At 42.0% G+C, this 17,553-nt stretch overlaps 1 protein-coding gene across 1 annotated transcript in view; it reads right to left on the reverse strand.

The window, feature by feature from the left end:
• The window catches only part of CPAMD8 (C3 and PZP-like, alpha-2-macroglobulin domain containing 8), a 50,299-nt gene extending 32,998 nt beyond the window's left edge, over positions 1 to 17,301 (reverse strand). Inside the window, exons 1-17 of the mRNA XM_014952886.1 lie at positions 17,218 to 17,301; positions 15,070 to 15,221; positions 13,794 to 13,816; positions 12,846 to 13,011; positions 12,523 to 12,575; positions 11,986 to 12,003; positions 10,941 to 10,995; positions 10,697 to 10,810; positions 9,765 to 9,849; positions 9,376 to 9,484; positions 8,858 to 9,085; positions 8,542 to 8,712; positions 8,035 to 8,163; positions 3,567 to 3,756; positions 2,093 to 2,265; positions 1,497 to 1,646; positions 1,222 to 1,383 (exon numbers count right to left, since the gene is read on the reverse strand). Of these exons, the coding sequence (XP_014808372.1) occupies positions 1,222 to 1,383; positions 1,497 to 1,646; positions 2,093 to 2,265; positions 3,567 to 3,756; positions 8,035 to 8,163; positions 8,542 to 8,712; positions 8,858 to 9,085; positions 9,376 to 9,484; positions 9,765 to 9,849; positions 10,697 to 10,810; positions 10,941 to 10,995; positions 11,986 to 12,003; positions 12,523 to 12,558 (1,620 nt within the window). The 5' untranslated portion in view covers positions 12,559 to 12,575; positions 12,846 to 13,011; positions 13,794 to 13,816; positions 15,070 to 15,221; positions 17,218 to 17,301. The remainder of the gene's footprint in view (positions 1 to 1,221; positions 1,384 to 1,496; positions 1,647 to 2,092; positions 2,266 to 3,566; positions 3,757 to 8,034; positions 8,164 to 8,541; positions 8,713 to 8,857; positions 9,086 to 9,375; positions 9,485 to 9,764; positions 9,850 to 10,696; positions 10,811 to 10,940; positions 10,996 to 11,985; positions 12,004 to 12,522; positions 12,576 to 12,845; positions 13,012 to 13,793; positions 13,817 to 15,069; positions 15,222 to 17,217) is intronic.
• Positions 17,302 to 17,553: the final 252 nt, after the last annotated feature.

Consider the following 17,553-nt stretch of genomic DNA (forward strand, 5'->3'; position numbering starts at 1 on the left):
ATAAAACTGACTGTTAATGTGAAAACATGAAGGCACTTTATAGGCAGAGGTTTTATGAGAAAGCTCTTGTTTGCTTGGAAAATGCATTTAAACCAACATCTAACGTTACTGGGCATGTGAAACTGTCAGGCAGCTACAGGTGAAAAATTATTACACATATTTTTCCCCTAAAATATGACATTAGAGCTTTTCTCTCTTTCTAAAAGTTTCCAGTGTGTTCTACTGCAGTTAGCAGGCAGCTCTCACATCAGGCAGCACCGATTCTGCCACCACCAGGGATGCCAAGCAAAATGGAAAGCGTCCACACAGCCTCACAGGGAAAACACAGCATCCAGAAGTGAGCTGTCTGCCAGCTCTGTCCCCTAAATGCACTTATTCATAAGAGGCAGCACTTCCCAGACACCAAAGGGAGAATGAGCTTTGTTCTCTATATGTACATATCCAATTATCACAAATCAGGTATACAGCAATGCGTACGTACCAGCTATTAACATATATCTCTTTTCCCAAGAATTTACAGCTCTCACAGTAAGGAAAAAAAAAAGCATCAGAACAAAACCCCCAGCAGATGACAGGGAGAGAAGCAGCAGTGACTCCTGCAGCAGTGGACAGTAATGAGGATTTAGAGTTTATGATTAAGAGCTTGAGGCATTTTGGGGAATATGTGGAAGCCTATGGGGTTTAAGACAACACAGTAGAACAATTTAGCTAAAATTGCAGAAAGGACAAAGAATAAAGAGACAGAGGATCAGGGTAACCTGATCGGGGGTGCAAAGAGAGCATTAGTCATCTTTCACACAGATGGCCACAGAAGCTGGCAGAACTAGGGCAGGAAAGAAGTGTAAAGGATTTCTAAAGGATAGTCTAAAAGAGAAAAGGCAATAAGGAAAGACTCATGTTCCACCTTCCTTCCCTGTCAAAGCAACTGCAGAAGAGATCTGCACGCTCACCCATCTGACTGATTCTCCAGAGCATCAGCATGAATTCCTTCCCCCAACAGGAGATCTGCCCTTGCATCAAGACTGGCCAAAATCAAAGCACGTTTCTCCCAACATCTTTGCTGGAACAGTGTACTCTGTTCTCAGAAATTACTTTTCAGCCTACCCCCTGGAGAAACAGCTCTGAGGTGAAAAAAATAGTGGCCTACGGAGCTGAAAATTATCCTGCAAACATGAAAGTGAAAAAGACACTCCACAGAGAAGTGAGGCTGATTCTTCCTACTGTAAACGCGAAGCGAGCATCCTTGGTGATGTCCCAGTGCCAGGGAAAGACAGAAGATCTACGGCGTCTACGTGAGGACATGCCTGGCCACCAGAAGTGCCCTTCTTCCTTCGGAGCTCCAAAAGCATCAGATACATCGTATTCTGCAAGCTCTTGAAAAACCTGCAGGGAAAGGGAAGAGACTGCTGTGCTTAGGTATAAAAGCTACATACTAAAGGTAAAGTGCAGATAGTGGTATTAAGAAAAAGACATCAGTGGCTTAAGCTTCCTTTTACCTGACTGGTTGTCAGCTGAAAACCAGTCTTCAGCAAGTACACACTCTTATCCACCGTGGCAACGCAGACACAGCTTGATTTGGCAGCTCTGACCTTGATGTTCACAACATCACCGGGTCTGGTCTCGTTTGCTGAGAGCGTCACTGCAACCTAGGAATTTAACATGAAGTTATTAGGAAACGTTTCTTTACTTTAGGAAACATTTCTTTACTGAAAGGGTTGTCAGGCATTGGAATGGACTGCCCAGGGAGGTGGTGGAGTCATCATCCCTGGAGGTATTTAAGAAACTTGTAGACATGGCTCTTCAGGGCATGCTCTAGTGCCCAAGACTATTGGTTTGTGGTGGGATGTTGGGTGGGTGGGTGATGGTTTGTTTGTTGTTGTTGTGTGTTTAGGTAGTGGGTGGGGTTTTTTGGTTTTTTGTTTTGGTTTTGGTTTTTTTTTTTGGTTGGACTTGATGATCTCTGAGGTCCCTTCCAACCACTACGATTCTGTGATTCTGTGAAGTCCCATCGTCTTGACTCATAATCAGCAGACAAAACTACAAAGAGGAACAAGATCCATCCTGTCCTCTCTGCTGGCTACACTGCCCATACCTGGTTTTCAAAGGAGGACCTCACGGTGAACTGCAGACTGTCCGTCACCCCTTCTCCGTTCTCCCTGACGTAATACACCAGCAGACGGCCCAGGGGAGCCATGCTGTGAACTACTGAGAAGCGGAGGAACGTCATGCAGACTTCAACCTCTGCTGCAGGGAGGCTGGTAGGTGCTAAAAAATAAATTGTAAAGAAAGGACAGTGTTATTTATCAAAATTACTTTCGTCCTGCCCCATTTAATTGCTGCGAGGCACAGAACTCTCCACCCAGGACATGCATCGTTCCCTTGGTCCTATTGCACAGATTTTCTTGAACTCAGAATCTTTTCCCTTTCTTTGTCTTTCCTTGTGTAAGTTGACAGGCAATTAGCACCCAAAACATAATGAGCAAAACTTTGTAGAGTAGGGTAGATCTTTGTAGAGTAGGGGAGATGGTTGGACTCGATGATCCCAAGGGTCTCTTCCAACCTAGACCATTCTATGATTCTATATGGAGAAGGTGGATAGAGAACAACTACCCAGTGTTTTTCCTGACATAAAATCAAGGAAACACACAATTAAGTTATCAAGCCATTTAAAATAAACAGCATTGCTGCAGAATGTTGCTGAGAGAAAAAGTATAAATGGGTTTAAAAAAGGATTATGCAGTTTATAGAACATCGTTTCAGGTTGGAAGGGACCTTTAAGGATCACCCAGTTCCAACCCACCTCCTGTGGGCCAGGGACATCTGTCACTAGGTGAGGTTCCTCAGAGCCCCATCCAAACTGACCCTGAACACTTCCAATGATGGAGCAACCACAACGCCTCTGGGCAACTGGCAGATACAACAGCTCAGAAGCAACTTTCAACACAGAATGGAGTTCTTCAACCACTGATTGCCAGAAGCTGGGTGGGTACCTCCAGGGTAGTTTCTTTTACTTCTTCCCTGACACCAGCTGCTATTGCAGACACATTACTGGGGTAGATGGACTTTCCCATTGGCAGCTGTCATGTGCATCTTCCCAAGCATACCATTCTTTAGCCCTCTGTTCCCTGGATATTTGTGTCTTTCTGTTATTCTTTGTCCAAAGTGGGAGTCCACACTTCATTTCCCTTCCCCATGCTAACTACACAATTGTCTCCTTTAGCCTGATCCATTCTATCAGCCCATCTCATGTCCTCTTCCCAGTTTAAACTCAACCAGTTTAGTAGATTCCCCCAGCCCCAACACATGCTTCCCTACCAGCCAGCTGATGCCAAGTCAAGCATATTAAGAAAATGGGCGTTTTCTGAACAGAAAAAGACTACAGAAAGGCTAGAGGAAACTCTCCAAGAGTTTTCCCTCTTGTAGACCCTCACGTAGAAATTTATCTTTTTTCTATATGGCTATATGTGCAATGGATATCACTATTTTTCTTGCACAAAATTATTCTATGCCCTTTAAGGAGCATCAAATTCGATAAAAAGATTATATATATTTGCAATGCCAGCTACCTGTTCCTTGGAAGCGTGTGATATCAATGTTCTTCTCAGAGGGAAAGGTGGCTCTTTTGCTCCTCTGTTGGGTGACGTTACTGGGCTGCAGCCCTGAAAGGACAATGTTGCCTCGCGACGCCACTTCGTAATGCAGAGTGAAGTTGCAAGGACACGTGGACTTCACTGCAATCCAAGCCTCCTCTCCTACCTGCACCCAGAGACAGAAAAGCAAAAGATCTGGTCTCTTACAAGAAATGCTTTTTATTTATAAAGCACAGAAATCTGTTTGGGTTTCAGTCCAGAAGAGATGCGACCCCGCTCCTGCAAAATGCATGCATTGGGAAGTGTATTTAATTAGCACTGTTTTCATGGACTTTTCACAATAAAAAAGGGCCTGTGTTCTGCTCTTCACTCCCTGCAAGTCTAAGAGGAGAATGGGCTGGGGGGTTGTATTAATGAAAACAATAAAGGAATCTCTGGAATCCTGAAAGTTAAGCCTTTTGGCACAGAGCAGCTGTCAGAATTGGTTGAATTTTAGACACCCCTTCAGTAACCCAGCCCCAAAAAGAAAGAGATGGGTTGGGGGTGGGAAGAGATGTGCGCTTGATAGTCTTTGCAGTTTAATTGAGATTATACATGGTGATTACTTTCATATGGCAAATACTAATTCAAACTTAACCAATGTGGCATGAAATAACTGGGAATAGATCTGAGGGAAAAAGCTTTCAGATTACACAAGTCTTGATATTAATTTGCAAGTCTGGCAACTCAAGAAGCTGTCAAACATAGAAATAAACGAGAAGGGAGCTTCTTTTTCCTGGGTAAACTCATCTGTAGCTTGTAATAGGCTCCAGAGCAGCACCCTGTTGTGTGCCCCAAAGTCCTATACCCAGAGGAACTCGCTAAGTACTGAATCCCCTGGAGACAAAATCCCCCAAATACTGCCAATCCCAACAGAACAGACATCAGTGCTGTCATGTCACTGAGAAATAAGCCTTCCATGGAGCAGCCAGCTTTCCTAGGAGCACAAACCTCTTGCTTCTGGGATACGAGGAGGAGCTAATGCTTGTATTAAGTAGGATTTCTTCAACAACTTCCATTCCTGATCCTCCTGCCATTTCAAGTGTAGCAATACCCAGCTAAGACTGTTAAGACTGAATAGCAGTGTTAAATCCCAATGAAATGTTTTGAAAAACCTCTCTCTACAGCACTAACAGCATTATCTTGCCAGAATGTACATATGGCACAAACCAAAATGGCAAGGACTTGAATGCAAGGAGCTGCTAATGGTTAAATACAGTGAGAATGCCACAGAGTCCAAGAAATGCCTCGTGACATTAAATATTTGAAGTATTAAGAATTCCCCAGTGCAAATGATGAAACAATTCATTAAAAAATGAATGTAGCTAATTGGAACACCCAGTAAGAGCTGGCAAAGCAGGGAAACAGTTCCCACATCAGCTGGTCATCCAACTCCTAGCTTTCCCACAGAAGAATTAGTTCTAATCAGGTTATAATAAGAACAATGTGTTCAGATTAGCAGTGTATAATCCCTTTTCCATACCTCAGGAAACTTGTAAAAGATTAATTAGCCATTAAACTACCATGAAATGCAATGATAAAAAAACGCTCTTATTTGGATACAAAGAGTCTGAAACCAACCTGACAGATCTGCTGATAATAGAAATCTAAGTGTGTATCTTGCCAAAACCCACTTTTTTTCCCCTCCTTTTCCCCACAAAGCAATAGGCAGGCCCTCAGAACATCTTCTTGGGTAGAGAACAAACCCTAAACAACTCCCAGTAAAACAACATACTATTGAAATCATGGTTAAATCAGACCCTTTCCTTTAGGACAGAGAACATGACAGCTCTAATATGGAAGGGCTACATTTTTAGAGTGGTTCCTACAAAAAGTACAAAAGAAAACAAGGTAATTATGGTCATAGTTTGATAACTGAGGACTAAACAGATCAAACTGAGATTCAAACTGGAAATTCTAGTGAGACTACATAGCCTGAATCTGGATCTTTGGTAACTAAGCTACTCCCACTAACTTCACTTCCAATCTTTCAGCTTTTGTTGACTTGAACTAAAGCACATAATTTTCACTAAACAATTAGTATGTGAACGAAACAGGGGGGTGCACAGAACATACATTCAAATATAAAAAAATTAAATGTTGTCACAGTGCCTATACCCACCCTCTCTCCCTGTCCCAACAGAAAGGAGAATGAGATGCTGCTTAGAACCACGTGCAGCCCACATCAAACAACTATTTGGTGGCTGAAGTGCAGCTCCTTCAGCCTTCGCAGTGGAAGCAATAACAGCCCAGGATCACAGAAATAGAAATGGCTGGAAATATTTAATTAGAACAAAATACTTTAATCCAAGAAATGCAGTTGTTGCCATGATGGCATATGAAGCCAACCTACCTGGAAAGGTTTATCTGGTGCCTGGAGCTGGATGTGACACTTGCTGGGCGAGTACCAGCTACTGATGGACAAGTAGTTTGGCAGATATTGATCCCCAGATGGTTTCCCATCAATCGCTGTCACTTTGGTCTAAATGAAAGTTACATCTGGATGTTATGCATGTATAGAAAGCCTGATTTGTACTCCCTTCTTACCCTGTATCCCCCTCTCCCATTTTATACTTTCCAGCTGTTCATCCTTTATCATCTTTACATAGCAACAGTACTCTCCAAACATTGGACCCTTACTACCACGATAAGCTATATTTGGAGAAGCATCTTTTCATCATGGTTATCAACATCAGTTCTATCAGCAGCGAGCAACAAAGCAAGTGTTTCCTGCGTTTAAATCAAGACGTTTAAGCTTAAAGGCACTGATTTCCCATTTGTAGCACTGATTTATAAAGTCCAGGTTTGACAAGATTAGTTACCTTGAAGTCCACTAATCCTATAAAGAGCTTTCACCCACCTCCAGCCAGACATATTGGGCAGCTGTAGGGATGGAGGGGATTTCAAACTCCACCAGGCCGTTTCTTGACACCAGTTCACTTGTATAAACGTTGTCCTTTGGTGTGAGTTCAGCTTTAATTCGGATAGTGACTCTGTCAGCTGGACTTCCATCGGGATAAGTGACTTCTACCTACACGGTGTTTCATTTAGAGAACAGTTAAAGGCAATTCCAGTCAATGATGGAAACAGCAGGTGGGAAAAACAGACCAGAACACGGTGTAACATCCTGGAATCAGGTCAATATAACATCCCAGCGTCCCTACTTTTAATCTTACCTTTCCTTTGTAGGGCAGTCCAGGTTTGAACTGTTTTCTGGTATCCTTGGAGTACTTGATATCAATCAGCTGTTTCTGAACAGGGGTTGAGTCATCAAACGTCACCTGCTTGCTCCCATCAGAGCTGATCACTGTGGCCCAGATGTTGACCGTGCCTCGGAAATGTTCGGGAACATCAGCTGGCATCATGTCTTTGACACACACATCGAAAACTGCAGAGCCATCAATCTGCAAAGTGTGTCAGGGAAGGGCAACATAAGTTTGTGTTCGCATTCAAAAAGGGTCTTGAAGCCATATCTAAAGCTCCATCAGCCCCGTATGCTCTAAAAAGAGATTAATACTATTCCAACAAATTCTCATCCCCCCCAAATCATAAACATACCATCTAAAAATATCTCATATTTTTATTATGCTGGACCAAATTATCCCATTTATTCCTTTATTGTCTGATCTGGTATTAACTTCAAAGAGTGCAGAATCAGGGATTTTATCAGAGCTGATTCAATGGACTCCCTCACCTGGGTGGTCTTGAGGACAGGGTGGCCCACTTCATGCCTGTAGTACCCTACGCCATTTATAGTCATATTGACAATTAACTTCCCTGTCACTGGTTTTCCAAATGTATATCTGAAAGAGAAAGAAGATAATTTATAACTTCCACCTACCTTCTATTTTCCTGGTTATATCAAGGCTAGTACCAGGTGAGCTGCACACCAGAAACCAAAAAGCCTTTCCAGCTTGTTATTGTTAACATGTTGTATGAAGGCTCTTACACAGGAAAGTTTCTGATGGCCAGAAATCACTGGAAAAGACTGCAGCAGATGAGATCCAAGCTCCAGTGGCTGCACCATCCAGTTTCTGTGCTACAGTCTAAAGTAATGAAACTTTATGTGGGATGTGTTCCTACCTGGCATGGACCGTTCCTTTTTCACACAGTGAAAGGTCACGAATGTAGCGAGGGGGGTCAATCAGCAACTCAAACTTTGGTAATACTCCACCCTCTCTCCCTGTCCCAACAGAAAGGAGAATGAGATGCTGCTTAGAACCACGTGCAGCCCACATCAAACAACTATTTGGTGGCTGAAGTGCAGCTCCTTCAGCCTTCGCAGTGGAAGCAATAACAGCCCAGGATCACAGAAATAGAAATGGCTGGAAATATTTAATTAGAACAAAGTACTTTAATCCAAGAAATGCAGTTGTTGCCATGATGGCATAAGAAGCCAACCTACCTGGAAAGGTTTATCTGGTGCCTGGAGCTGGATGTGACACTTGCTGGGTGAGTACCAGCTACTGATGGACAAGTAGTTTGGCAGATATTGATCCCCAGATGGTTTCCCATCAATCGCTGTCACTTTGGTCTAAATGAAAGTTACATCTGGATGTTATGCATGTATAGAAAGCCTGATTTGTACTCCCTTCTTACCCTGTATCCCCCTCTCCCATTTTATACTTTCCAGCTGTTCATCCTTTATCATCTTTACATAGCAACAGTACTCTCCAAACATTGGACCCTTACTACCACGATAAGCTATATTTGGAGAAGCATCTTTTCATCATGGTTATCAACATCAGTTCTATCAGCAGCAAGCAACAAAGCAAGTGTTTCCTGCATTTAAATCAAGACGTTTAAGCTTAAAGGCACTGATTTCCCATTTGTAGCACTGATTTATAAAGTCCAGGTTTGACAAGATTAGTTACCTTGAAGTCCACTAATCCTATAAAGAGCTTTCACCCACCTCCAGCCAGACATATTGGGCAGCTGTAGGGATGGAGGGGATTTCAAACTCCACCAGGCCATTTCTTGACACCAGTTCACTTGTATAAACGTTGTCCTTTGGTGTGAGTTCAGCTTTAATTCGGATAGTGACTCTGTCAGCTGGACTTCCATCGGGATAAGTGACTTCTACCTACACGGTGTTTCATTTAGAGAACAGTTAAAGGCAATTCCAGTCAATGATGGAAACAGCAGGTGGGAAAAACAGACCAGAACACGGTGTAACATCCTGGAATCAGGTCAATATAACATCCCAGCGTCCCTACTTTTAATCTTACCTTTCCTTTGTAGGGCAGTCCAGGTTTGAACTGTTTTCTGGTATCCTTGGAGTACTTGATATCAATCAGCTGTTTCTGAACAGGGGTTGAGTCATCAAACGTCACCTGTTTGCTCCCATCAGAGCTGATCACTGTGGCCCAGATGTTGACTGTGCCTCGGAAATGTTCGGGAACATCAGCTGGCATCATGTCTTTGACACACACATCGAAAACTGCAGAGCCATCAATCTGCAAAGTGTGTCAGGGAAGGGCAACATAAGTTTGTGTTCGCATTCAAAAAGGGTCTTGAAGCCATATCTAAAGCTCCATCAGCCCCGTATGCTCTAAAAAGGGATTAATACTATTCCAACAAATTCTCATCCCCCCCAAATCATAAACATACCATCTAAAAATATCTCATATTTTTATTATGCTGGACCAAATTATCCCATTTATTCCTTTATTGTCTGATCTGGTATTAACTTCAAAGAGTGCAGAATCAGGGATTTTATCAGAGCTGATTCAATGGACTCCCTCACCTGGGTGGTCTTGAGGACAGGGTGGCCCACTTCATGCCTGTAGTACCCTACGCCATTTATAGTCATATTGACAATTAACTTCCCTGTCACTGGTTTTCCAAATGTATATCTGAAAGAGAAAGAAGATAATTTATAACTTCCACCTACCTTCTATTTTCCTGGTTATATCAAGGCTAGTACCAGGTGAGCTGCACACCAGAAACCAAAAAGCCTTTCCAGCTTGTTATTGTTAACATGTTGTATGAAGGCTCTTACACAGGAAAGTTTCTGATGGCCAGAAATCACTGGAAAAGACTGCAGCAGATGAGATCCAAGCTCCAGGGGCTGCACCATCCAGTTTCTGTGCTACAGTCTAAAGTAATGAAACTTTATGTGGGATGTGTTCCTACCTGGCATGGACCGTTCCTTTTTCACACAGTGAAAGGTCACGAATGTAGCGAGGGGGGTCAATCAGCAACTCAAACTTTGGTAATACTATAATGGAAAGAAGTACAACAGAATCTTTTCAAGGAGAACTTACTGTCCAGACTCTAGCAAAAGCATACACATGACAAGGGCCCTGCTTATGGTTGGATGAGGGCAGTGTAGCTAACAGCAGGTGGGACAGCACTCAAAAAACAAGTCAACCAAAGTGGCAAACCAAGGCCACCTTAGCAAGATGACCTCAGGAACACACCCTTGGGATTTATACTTCTTTTCAGAGGGACCTGTGTTCCAAGATTTGAGCCCAAGCTTTTTCTCTCAGATACACAGTAAAGAGGACAACTCGCTACTGACTCCTCCACAATGAGGAGCTGAGATATCAGCACTTTTCAGCATCTATAAATGCTTCTGTGATCAGGCTGGATGTTACAGATGATGTGCTGGGTGTAGTGATGCCCACCTTTCATCAAACTGAGGGACTTTGAGATTGAGAAGGGGCAGCAAAAAAGAATTCACAATTCCTGAGAAGGAGGGTAGCAAAAAAGAATTCACAATTTCAAGGAGGGCTCCAGGAAAGGAAGGAAAGCACTGACAGACTTGGAAGCATCTTAAAGAGTTTTCCAAAGCAAAATGAAATCTTTGTTACATGAGTAGATCGTGTGATATGACACACTGTTTCAGGTCCTTTACTTTATAAAAGTGTGGGGGACACAAACAAAGGGCTTCATTAAATTGCAAGTGTCTATATCCCTGAGGTACAGAGGTTCTAAAGAATTTTTCCTCGTGGCATTTTAAATGCATTACTTCTCAGGTGTTCCACCTCAAGTAAAAACATTTCATGCTTTGTTCTTCCAAACATGCTTGGCTTGTAGTCAAAGCTGATTTGGATACAACTCACCATATTTCTGAACTTCAAAGGATTTGTTGTATGTGTGCCCCTGCATTTCAGCAAAGATGAGCCACTCACCAAACACTGGCTGATCAGACAGAGGAAAACTCATGTTTACAATACCTGAAAAGGGAAACAACAGACTGTGACCTCTATGGCACTCATCAGGCCTTCTCAAAGCTTACCGAACTACAAGCCCTACAAGCAAAAGCAAATAATAATACACTGAGAAAAAAAATAACCCCAAACTTACCACAACAAAATGGCTTCAAATTGCTCCACTCTATCATACGAGAGCCCCGAGGATCCTGCACAGTGGTTTAGGAATGAGAAACACCACAGTGAAAATGACTATCACCAATACATTTAACTCAGTTTGCAACAAAGAACTTCATTTTGCAATACATATACCTCACTAACAGCTCAAATGTAACTACCAGCTGTGGAAAATTTTCTGAAGATACTTTACTGGGGAGGGAAGTATTTGCTTTCTAAAATTCAGTACTCATTTAAGGACACTGCTTCTATAGCCAATGGCCACAAGTAAGCACTGTCAGGCAGCAGATCTTCCACCTATCTTAAGGCACCTATTTTGGAGGGGATGAACTGGCCTCTGAAGACGCTTTTGCTCTGCTCAGAGAGGGAGCTGCACAACTAGCAAGGCAATTTTTAGATGACAAAGTCAGATGAAATCAATCCCGCTGGTTTTGTCAGCCTTAAATCTGTGACTGAATGCAAACAAGAGAAGAGGGTGAATTCTTCTGCTTGCTGACAGCTAAAGAAAACACATGGTTTAAAAGAAAAAAAAAAAAGACTAGACACAGAAGGAACCTCTCATTCACCTCATAAGGAAGAAGACAGGAGCACCCTTTCCTTGCCATGAATTTCTATTGTCCACTATCATAATGTTTGGGTGCAGAGATGAGATTGGCCCTGCTATATCAGCCCAGGCAGATGAAGGATAGGAGGGTGTCTGCATTGAAAAGAAGGGAGAAATTGAGTGGGACTGTTACATTTATAAACCCCAGTGAAACTAGCCAATTCTTCTCAGGCAGAAAAATGGGAATGGATTTCTGAAACTGAAGTAGAAAACAAGTATATTCGTTGGTGATAACAAAAAAAGCAAGACACAAAGATCGGTTAAAGACACAGGGACAGACTTAATTGCACAGGTTACAGTTGGGAATGGCCATAATGGACTCGAAAAGGTACAGAGTTGTGACTTGTTTCTCTTGGGGCTACAAGAATCTTGTGCCTCTACAGGATACATGCTAGATGACTGGCAGGCAGATACTCACCACCACATAAGCTTCAATCTGAAAGAAAAAAGAAAAGGAATAAAAGGCTTTATGAAACAAAGCTACTTTTCTGCTTCTTGTGATGAACTGTTGAGTTCACATAAGCAAGATACGATTCATAAAGTGACAAAGTTTAAACTGCTCTTCTTTTGTAAGAGTAGCCTGAGAAACATACATTTCATTCACACATCTAACTGGAAAAGTAATACTTTGTATTTCTGTGCATCCCCTAAACAGAGGAATTTTTTGGAGGCTTGCTCTCTAGCTGCTTTGGCAGAGTTACATTGCATTTGCCAGCACTAAAAAGCGTGTATTCTCCTTCAACAGCCATGTGATCAAATGAAAAATGCTAAGGTGTAAATAACAACAAGCAATCACAAGATATGCCTGAATAGATTAAGAAATAAAATTATAGAATAGAATAGAAGCTGCCAACTACTCCATTTTACTTCCCGTGAAAGAATATAGTTTTCTTTACCCTGTCATGCCAACTACTCCATTTTACTTCCCAGTGTGAAAGAATATAGTTTTCTTTACCCTGTCATTGACTGGTCTCAAGTCAGAAGTCACCATAAAGAGGTTTATCAACACTAAAAAAAAAAGGAAAAAAGGAAATTATTAGTCATCATTGCTGACATTGAACAGAATATCTCACCCTAGAATCTACCCTTGAAAACCAGCTTGGCTTGAAAGCAGCCCTAGCAGTGGTGGTTCTCCAAGGTCACTCTACCTTTCTGGACGAAATTAATTAGTCATCATTGCTGACATCGAACAGAACATCTCACCCTAGAATCTACCCTTGAAAAACAGCTTGGCTTGAAAGCAGCCCTAGCAGTGGTGGTTCTCCAAGGTCACCCTACCTTTCTGCTTGGGTTTGTAGACAGGTTTGTCGGTCTGGATGAACACTGAGGAGCCTTTGCTGTCAATGGTCACTGTGGTGTAGTTGTGGAAGATGTAGCCTTCCTCTGCCAAATGCCGGTTGCCCCAGACTTTTAGATGTGCTTGTCCACGAAGTCCTGAAGGCACCTAGAAAACGGGTCACGAGGTGAAGAAGACAGAAAAAAAGCCTTTGAGATTTCTGGGGAATAAAACTGACACCAAAGTGAGCAAAGGGCAGCCACCTGCTGCATTTCAGTGTAACTATGTGTTAGTAATAAAAAGAAAATGAAGAACATACTAGATCTTTTACAATATAAAAACTTCAAAGGAGGCAAAGTCATGCTAAAAACACGGCAGGAAATTCTCTTCTGCCCTTTATCACTCAAGCAAAGTGATATTTGATCTACACGTGCAGCTTCCACTAACAAAGGTGTGTTACATGGGGAAATCAACCACGCTGTGGAAGACACGGCTCTACTGAGCCAGGAAAAAAAAACAAACCATAAAAAACCCAAACCAAAACATGGATGCTTGCACATTTTCAACCAGTTGCTCAGAGAAATAAAACACTTTAAAAATGACGTTAAAAATTACTAAGTAAAAAGTCTGGTAATACAGAAATATTATAATAGGTCATAAATTGAGTGTAAAAAAAACTCACAACATAATATGAACTTAATGTTGAGCTGTGAGCAGCAGGTTCAGCCACTGATTTTCCTCAGTGGTGTAAGGGCCTGACAGATGAGCTGTGATGGATTAAGCTTTATTCTTTTCACTCTTCCTCTTGTGAAGGTTGCTTCTTCCTCAGTGTGTGCACCAGGATGTGATCTGCATTTGTGCCTCAGCTGCTCAGAGATCAATGCCTGATGCAGCTGAAAGCAAATCCCTCATGTTTTCACCAAAACCATCTTAAAATAATTGACACTCACCTTCAGTTTAATTGTTCCTTTATCTAAAAGGAGAGAAAGAGAGAGAATGTTATTCTTCTCAAGCTAAGGCACTAACATTTTAGCCATTTGCAGTTGAGTGAACGAGTCTCCTTGCCATAAGCTGCTAACTGCAATACCCCTTCATTGGGATTTTATTTGAAGTAATTTTCCTTCTTTGTGCAAAACAATCTGCAGGGTGAGCCAGTTGGACCTAGTAGAGTTCTCCAAAATAAACTTGGTCCATGTTTATTTACAATTTTTTTCCTCAAGGTAAACTGCAAAGTGCTCTATGGTTAGGGAGCACCCCCAAGGCTGAGGTTTTAGCACAGGGCACCCTGTGCTTACAGAAGTATTTTGCTGTAAAAAAGACCTGGCCTCTTTTAGGACTTGAATAATTCTCCAAACAAACACTCATAGAATCTATTTGATTGCTGGATACAGCCATACCTAAGATTTCTCTTTAGCATATGTTGTCCACATGTGTAAGCATCACTCCCTTTGAATTACTTAGCAATTGTCAGCCAATTTCAAAGACGACAAGGGGAGGATAAAACCAGAGACAATCTGTTCCAAGAAAGGAAACTGCTTTCATATAATGCCCAATTTTTACACACAGAAGGGTTAAAACATGATGGTTAGAGCCCTGATTGCCTGAGCCTCGTCTACATTAGAGCTTACAGCACTTCTAGCAGTGGTAGAACAGCGCTACTGGACTTCGTTTTCAGTAATTTAAATTCATTCGGTATTAAGTTGGACATAATCAAAACACTTTTCCTCTTCACACACAGGACAGAGAGGTGCCTGTCTTGGATTTTAAAGACTTATCCAACTGCACAAATATTAGCAACTCTCTCACCAGTACTCAATCCTGAAGATGGGAAGACTGCATTTCCAGCACTTATTTTTTACATTTTTATTTATATATTTTTTTTTCCTTTAAATTCAACGTATCTTAATCCTCATACAGCTCCCCAGTGTCAAACATTTAGGTTTCAAAAGGAAAGATATTTGCTATAAAACCCTTGAATATCAATTATCCAGGGTCTCTGTGTGTCTGGCTGTTCCAAAATTATCAGCCTTGGATGTTTGAGATCACATACATCAAAACCACATTAGCACAATCAACTGAGAACATCTAGCAGCAGCCAATGAATTAAATAGTACTTTGGTTCCAGTTCTGTTATCACCTAAAGCAATTCTCTAGGAGATACTGAGGTGCTCCCCCAGCACCTCAACTTATAAACTACATCTCAAATTCAGAATAACAGGAACTCACCCAGAACCGTTCCGTGGCCTCGCGACACCGTTTCTCCTTTGACCACTAACTGAATCTGGACTGTTGTCTCCTTGACAGAGTTAAAGATGGTTACACTTATAGCTTCTTCAACGCCAGATCGGAAAACAGAAGGTGCCGCAATCAAATAGCCCCTGAGGAGCAAAATTGCAAGTGGACTGTCAAGAACAGCAGCAATGAGTGTGATCTTTATTTGCAAGCCACTTTAGGAATAACAAGAAGAAAAGAGCAGACTACTCTGTAACAGAGGGTCCCAGAATTTGCCCCTGTAGTGTCTGTCGTGTTTGTGGCCACCAGCAATGTAGGTCTATATGCATAAAACACACACAGAATGCACATAGAAATGCACAGAGCCTGAGTGGCTTACAAATCCTGAGTATATTTAAATAAAGCCACTAATATTGATGTTCATTATATAATTGTTATATATACATTTATTTATATACTTAAATAAAGCCACTAATATCGATGTTCATTACATAATTGTTATATATACATTTATTTATATACCATATAAACACAAACTAAATATACAACCAGCTCATCATAAAAAGGCTGAAGTTCAAGAAAGAATAAGGAGGTACCTGAAACTCCAAGTAGATTTTTCTAGATAATGCTTTGGTTTGAAACTATTTAGATACTTTTAAACTTGCCTCAATTATTTTTCATGGTTCCGTTTTCACAGTTCGACTTGACACACAAAAAAAGAAGTGACCCTCAGTGCTGATACTCAGCACTTTCCAAAAGTCACATACATGTAACACGTCTGAACTTCCAATTTAGATAGAAACAGGCCAGAAACTGCAGATACCAGATCGGGCTCAAATTCTCCATTCTGCTACCACCTTTTTTTTTTTCCCAAACATTTATACCCTGCAAGTTTAAAAACCCCGGCAAAAAGGAATTATTTTAGCAGGCACACACGCGGTTTTAAAGCCACCCTGGACGACCTCCCATATATACTACAATCCTTGTGTTTCTGAATGGAATCCGTGCCGTTCCCCTGCGCTGAATGGCTCTGTGCCATGAACTTGTCAACTAAAAGCATTACAGACTCCGAGCTCTTTGATGCATTGGGCTGTAAGCAACACATTTATATTCTCTTCAGGACACACCTTTCTGGGGGTTTTTTCTACCCAAAGGGATTTATTTTTTTTTTTAAAACAAGGCAATTCCTCCTATGACTCTTTAAGCCCAATTTCTCAACCCATGCCTTTCTACAGTTCCATGAGCCAGGTTGCTTTAGCTCATGATTAATTATCACTTTGGGATGAGGATGATGGTGTTTTACAGCCCCCAAGTCATCTTTTATCAAATTCCAAGCCCATGTTTCTCTCTCAGCAGGCCTCATTGCCATGGAGATCCCATTACCCCCAAAGGAAGTTCAGATCTCTGTGGCATTCGAGTTAAATTGCACGGGGTACTGGCAGATTCAAAACCTTATGGTTGCCAGGTTTGAAAAATCCATCGGAACAATAATAAATAACAATAAAAAGTTACTACTTAGCCTCAAATTGTTGGTAAGAAAGACGTAGCTGCTCTCGGGGCAGAGGGAGAAAGGGGACCATCTGCATCCAGTATGAAATGATTAGATTCAAACTGTCACATAAGCAGAGCTCTGCAGTGCCATATGTGAAGCACATGTATTCACATTGTTCTAAACCACTGCAGCTCCTTCCGAGGTAACACTCCATCCCTACCACTAGTTAAGTCACTTTAATAAGTGGCATTTTAACATTAAACGTTTAACTCGGCCATTAAACAGTTAACTTGACAGTGACTGGACAGATCCCTTAAGCACATTTGACTAACAGCTCTGTCAGGTTACACCAAAACTTGGCAGGACGCGAAATATTTTCTAGTAAGCAAGTGAAAATAAGTTTCTCCATGGCACTCAGTTAATGCAGCTATTCACGATGCTGACGGGCTATAACAAGCCAGGGATAAAGAACAAAGCAAACCTTAATCAAAGTTAACCTAAACACACTGGAACGAGCCGCGGATTCAATTTCCAAAAGCCAGAGAACTTTCCCCGCAGTGAAATGTTTCTCCCCAAGATGATTTTTTTTTTTTCCCCCCCCCCCTCCACAAGAATGTTTCCCATGTTTTTTCGGGAGCCACCAACGTTACCTCCAACCATCCCAAAGCACAACAGCCGCCCCTGCGCAACACCCCGGATTCCTTAAATAATTGTTTGCAGATAAAAGCTTTGCAGCCGCTGGCTGGAGGAGCTAAAGGCAGGTATTTCTAAGGAGGCTTTCTTCTTTTATTCCCCCCCTCCTTCTTCTCCTCCTCCTCCTCCTCCTCTTTCCCTACCCTATACATTTCGTACCGGCGAGTACAAACGTGCTGCCGGGCTGGGGAACCGCCGCAGCTCGTTTCCCCGACCCCAACCCCTCCGGAGAGGGGGGGGTTTCACCGGCTTTGTTAAGCAGCCCCTCGGTGTCCGTGTGTCCCCCCCACCCC

Source organism: Calidris pugnax, unplaced genomic scaffold, assembly GCF_001431845.1.
Source record: "Calidris pugnax isolate Ruff unplaced genomic scaffold, ASM143184v1 scaffold199, whole genome shotgun sequence".
In the NCBI taxonomy this organism is placed as follows: Eukaryota; Metazoa; Chordata; class Aves; order Charadriiformes; family Scolopacidae; genus Calidris; species Calidris pugnax.